Genomic DNA, 6,000 nt, shown 5'->3' with positions numbered 1-6,000 from the left:
TCGACTAAATAGTGGTTGTTTATTTTTTAGGCATAGAGTAGTGGTGGCTTGGCTATTTTTTTAATTTACTCTTTTATTTATTTATATTTTATTAACTTAATTTGATAATTATGTTATTGAAGGGTATTCAAAATTTAGTGAAACTCTTTGACACTAAAAGAGGGCCTTCAATTATAGTAGTAGAGATAGATGTCCATCAGATAGGTTTATGTTATTCCAAATTGAACTTGACTAGATGAAGACTTCAACTTTTCTCCATATTCGTTTTTATGTTAATTATACGGTCACCAGATAATTAATTAGTGAGATTTGCTTTTGTTTTATCAACGACTCTTCCAAGTAACTATCACAGCTGTTTTTAAAATGGAATTTGCCAATGTTTTACCACATTCCGTCATATACGCATTAAAGAATTTAGGAACGCCCGGTAAAGATAATTTTAGAATAAAAAAGTGTCATATAATTGCACTCAAAATAGCATATCAAATTGTGAAATCCGGAAAAGTCTTTATTCAAAGTTTCAAACTGTCGAACCACTAGGATGTATATGGTTTGACCCTCGATGATACCATGACATGCATGCAACTTAATAAGCAAAACTCCACTCATGTTTATAAAACAAAAGAAGTGCATACTTGGCTTTATCTTGTTACCTCGTCCATATGACGATTTTCGATCTATTAATCACCCAAACAAACAAGCATGTTCTCTCATGAAGTCTGAACTTACACCCACCAAAAGGGCTTAAACCCCCGGTCCGAAGTGGACAAATACAATGAGTTGGTCAGAGGACAAATACAGACGAGTGATCGAGTATGTTGAATATATATGCTGCTCGTTAATTTCCAATTGCCAGATAACGTTGCTAGCTATATCTGAATATATCTAGCTCAGATCGATCACTTGTTTGATAAGGACAGGGAATAGCAGCCTTTCACTTGCATTATCAATTTTTCCATAGCCCCACTCGGCCTACCACTTTAGAATGATTTAACCATTTGATCCAGTACATTCTTTGGTACAATTACAATCTTATTTAACCCTAAAAATGGGTCGGACAGTGTTAATTGGGATTTTAACTATTTAAGTGGGTTTAGTTCAACCATCCACCAAACAAAAAGGAAAAGCATGCTCCATGAATCTATATAATTAACTTAGGCTTTGAGTGCAAGAAAAGTAACATGATCTATTATGTGGATATTCACCGAACAACGAATGAAATGCCATCAATTTGAGATCGGCCCCACTAACTCATTCACACAACCTGCTACTTGGAGTGAGTTTTGGGTATAGAGACGAGCACTGAGCACCTAGCTCCATGACCTAACTTTCTTCAGTCTGGCTATCTAACTTTATTATTGTGAAAGAGCTGATCGAATGCAAATATTTTTATTTTAATAATACTGGGTGAACTACGTCTATGGTTGTTGATACGACATTGTCGATCACATCATTTAATAAAATATATTGATAGGTTATGTTTTGTATTACATCAGCAGATACTCTTATGTTGTTTGGTTTACAAAAGAAAAATCAGTTCCATTGTCTCTCTCGTGGGGATGAGAAATTAAAATTCCTATCATTTTAGATACGTACAACAAGCTTATCACGTAACGAGAAGTTAAACCTAAGGCGTCTTAATTTATTAATCACCTTTTAAACTTCACATAAATGACCGTTTTCCATCATGTACCAATCCCATAGGAAGGGAACAAAAACTATAGCCACATTTTCTTTTCTCACTATAATGACAGGGATTTTTCATTATTAGTTGGCTGCAGTTAACTGCTGGAGGGTGGATTTCATGTTGTTGGCACATTTCATCAATGGGTCATGTGAATTTTCAAATCGTTGCTTCAGATCCAAGAAAAATAATGCATAACTTTTCTGCTAAATATGGGAAACAGGCAGACTCGATAATGCATGTGAAGATTTGAGGAAGATGAACCATTAGTCCAGTGTCGCACATGCATAATGACTGATGAGATTGATTGAAAAATAAGCTTTGATAGGGGCCACCGCAGGTTTTTCCATTACCATTTGAAATATCGGAGAGAAGGTTATAATCGAAGCAATCAATTCATGAATAGCACCTCGCATGAAGAAAAAAAAAATGTATGGCTAGCTATACAAATATCAATAAGTACTACCACATTTTATGATTTCATTCATATTAATGCATGGAAAATGACATGGCTCCACATATTAATCCACCACATGCATCATCATTCATTGCTATATATTATGCTAGAATACCTACTCATTTTTGAAATTCCGAAGATCGGTGGAAGCGTAAATAATTTGATCAATTAAGACATGACCTAAATATCCATATAATATTATCTAATTCTTTCAGCCAATCATATGCGAGAACAGTAATATTTTGATGATTTGTAAATTGGACATGTCTTAACCTAAAAAAAGAAATGCAACACACTAATCTCAGACAATCTCTCATATCAATTACAACCCAACTTCAAATTCGTACCTTGAATAAAAGAAAATCAAACTAGTCAATTCTTTCGGTCTTGACTTCATATCCCTCATCAAAACTAGTCAAAAGCAATAACAATAAAAGTTACAATACCTAAAACCAGCAACACTACTAGGGAGAGTTACCGAGCAATCTCGACCTGACAATTTTGCACCAACAGAAACTTGAACTCTTTTGCAGACACTGCGAAATCCTTCTTGGTGTCCATGTCCCCCAACTGGATCATCGCCGGGCAGTGCCCGTACAACCGGTAGTACACCGACGTCCACGCACCCACTCTAAACTTCAACCGCCCTTCAATCTTGATGATCACCAACACCGCCCCGTAGTTCAGATCCTGCATCAGAACGGGCCCCGAAATTGGGGAAATAGCCGCAACGTGGCCCTCCAGGTAGGGTGACCACACCACGAACTCATTGTGCTCCTGGTACGTCACGGGGAGGGAGTACCGGAACGTGATCTGCTCGTTGCGGTACGTGGCGTAGAGCTCCATCTCCCCGTAGATGATCGCCACTCGGGACATGGTGTTCCGAGAGGAGATGGTGACTTGCATGTTGGTGGAGAGGCGGTAGGGTTGGCTGGTGGAGACATTGAAGGAGGAGACGGTGATGTCTTGGATGGTGAAGCTGGGCTTGGAGGGGCGGAGACTGAGAAAGATGGTCAGGACCGTAAGGCCGAAGACGCCGAGGAAGCCGAGGACGCTGTAGATGACGGGATTAGGGATGCTAAAACCAGGTGCAGCAGGAGCTTTGTCGTCGTCACCCATGTTGGAACAAAGGGGGTTTTGCAAAACGAAACGTAAAACCCTAACCCTAATATATTAGAGTGGCCGTGGGAGAGACTTTCTCGATCACTTCCTTAATTAATGAGATTCGTTTGCTTAATTTCCGAGGTTACACTAAAAATGATCTGATCGATATCCTATCACTCAATGAATAGGCAGGGAAATTCTGTTTATTTTCTTTATTAATCTTAATGAAGAAAATCCAAAATGGATCAATACATATACGCTTACCATTTGCATTCGTTTTCAGAAAAAAGTTTTTTTGGGTTTTGCGATAGTGAAATTCTTTCCAAATATGATTTATTCAGATTTAATTACTAATTAGTATTGTTTGATAATTAGGAGAAATAGGGGGAAAAAAATATTGTCGTATGTGTAGACCAATAATGACGGTATAGATATACGTACAGGGTACCGCATTAAATTTTAGATCGAAAATTTTGATCCGGACCCGCTCCAGATCCGTGGCTATTGGACGGGTTTAGATTGAAAATTTTGATCCGTTGATCCGTTAATGATCCGAATCCGTTAACCCATTTATTTAACGGATCAAATAAGGATTTAGGTCGATCCGATCCGTTAATGATCCGGCCCCTTTTTGTAATAATAAAATATTATTTTTATTAATATAATATTATTTTTTAAAAATATAAAATATGAAGAATTTCTAATACAAATTTTTTGCAGAAATCTAAGGGACAGTCCATCACCCAAGATTTCAAGAAGCATTAAGAATTTTGATAATGTAATTATACTTTTGGTGGTACTTTTTATGTTATTTTAATATTTTATTAATATCTTATGAGAGATCATGATATAAATTTAATATTACTATTTAAGGGGGGTGTATTGTATATGAAATTAGTGGAACTTTTAAAGAAATCTATAGAATTTAAAAGTTTGGGTGTATTCAATATAGACTTTTAACAGTCCATAAAAGTCTTGAGGTATTCAATTAGGATTTTTAAAGACTTCATGAATTCCACCAAAATCTAGGGGTATTCAATTAGAACTTTTAAAAATGAATAAAAGTACAGAGGTATTCAAAATATCATTCATACTTATGGAATTAGAAAATCATGGATAATCATGGACTTTGTAGTGTTAACTATACATACCAAACTCTAATAATTTTCCAGCCTCCAGACCAAAGATTTCAAAAAATCTATCAAAGTTTCCTCTTCAAAAAAAAAAAGGTCTATCAAATTTCTTCTCTCTACGCACGAAGAAGTTTGTCTTTCATCATCTCTCTTTCTTAATTTTTTGTCTTTTCTCTAATCTTTTATGATATCGATCAACCTTTTTTGATACCCAACATGTTCATTGTAGTTGTTGAATGTGATTTTTATTTTTTTTATTTTTTTTCAATTGTGATACTTCGAACCCTAATAGCAATAAAAATGATTTATGAAACCCTAAAACTCAAATATTGTGGTCTAACCCTAAGACCTTGAACCATACTAAATTTTATCTTATTAATTAATTATTCTCATTAATTTGAATTTATATTATGGTTCAAAAAAAGATTGAACAATTGAATTTCAATTGATTGATTATAGATCAAGACATTTACCAATATTGCTACCATATATGTTAATCGACGAAAACAAAATTGATGAGAATAATTAACCATAAACATCAAGTGATCTATATTGTATATTTATGTTGTTGGGAGATTAGGAATGAGAACAAACTCGTTAGACAGACTAACAATCATTTATTTGAGTCAATTTCTATTAGAAGATACTGGAGCATTGAAGAGACAACAAGTTATTATTTTGTTTTGTGTTTGGGCTGCATTTGTTTTATTTTTTATTATTTTTTTTATATATTTTGTACATCCTAGGAAATCTGTAGAAGTCATTCATAATAAAGTATATAGATTTTAGGTTTTCGGTTTTGGACTCTCTGCTAGGGTTTCTCAAACTTTTCTTCCTCTCAGCACTCTCTCGGCCTCCACCATGGTTGATCATGTCACCGCTCGTCTCGCTGCGGCTTTGGCCATCTCGGAGGACGGTCAGACGTCCTTTGGCCCGGCTGGCGCTGCTGCTGTGTCCTCCCACCATTTTGCGGTGGGTAAACTGCTCTCTGTTACGGCTAATCGCCGCGCCGATCCCAAGGCTTTTATGGGCACCATGACCTCTCTCTGGGGGCTTGGTAATCGTCTGTCTGTCCGGGCACATCAAAACGGGTATGTGTTTCAATTCTCTCAATTGGAGGACCGATCAAGGATTGTGGATGGTGCTCCGTGGTTCTTTGGTAAGTGGGCGCTTGCTATGGCGGAGTTTGACGGCTTGCAGAATGTCGCGGCTGTCCCGCTCCTCTCTGTGCCGGTTTGGATTGAGATCATAGGACTCCCTCCTGCTCTCATCACTGAGGGAGCGGTAGTGCTCATTGGGGCCACGCTAGGGGAGATGTTGCACCTCGATAGGCCAGGGATTTGGAAGGGTACGGCGAGGGTTCGGATCCGACATGTTTTGTCAACCCCGGTGCGTCAGGTTTTCCCTCCTTCCACTTTTGATTTCACGTCTGGAGCATCTGCTACTGTGAGATTCAAATATGGACGTCTCGTTGGATTCTGTCGTGTCTGTGGGATGATGGAGCATCCACGGTCTGGTTGTACTGGAGCCCCAGAGGCAGTGGTGGTCTCAGTCGGCCATAACCCTAACCCTAGCTCGGCTAGGGTTTCATCATCTGATAGTCAGCGAGCTCCGAGCCTTGC

The 6,000-nt window shown here is 37.6% G+C and overlaps 1 protein-coding gene across 1 annotated transcript; it reads right to left on the bottom strand.

The window, feature by feature from the left end:
* Positions 1–2,615: 2,615 nt before the first annotated feature.
* On the bottom strand, positions 2,616–3,374 carry LOC133711291 (NDR1/HIN1-like protein 1). Its single transcript, XM_062137437.1, has one exon. It carries the CDS (start codon positions 3,258–3,260, stop codon positions 2,616–2,618), a length of 645 nt encoding a protein of 214 aa, XP_061993421.1. The 5' UTR covers positions 3,261–3,374.
* Positions 3,375–6,000: the final 2,626 nt, after the last annotated feature.

This window comes from Rosa rugosa, chromosome 1 (assembly GCF_958449725.1).
Source record: "Rosa rugosa chromosome 1, drRosRugo1.1, whole genome shotgun sequence".
Lineage (NCBI taxonomy): Eukaryota > Viridiplantae > Streptophyta > Magnoliopsida > Rosales > Rosaceae > Rosa > Rosa rugosa.
Note: the sequence above shows the minus strand (reverse complement) of the source record. Positions and strands in the feature narration are given on the sequence as shown.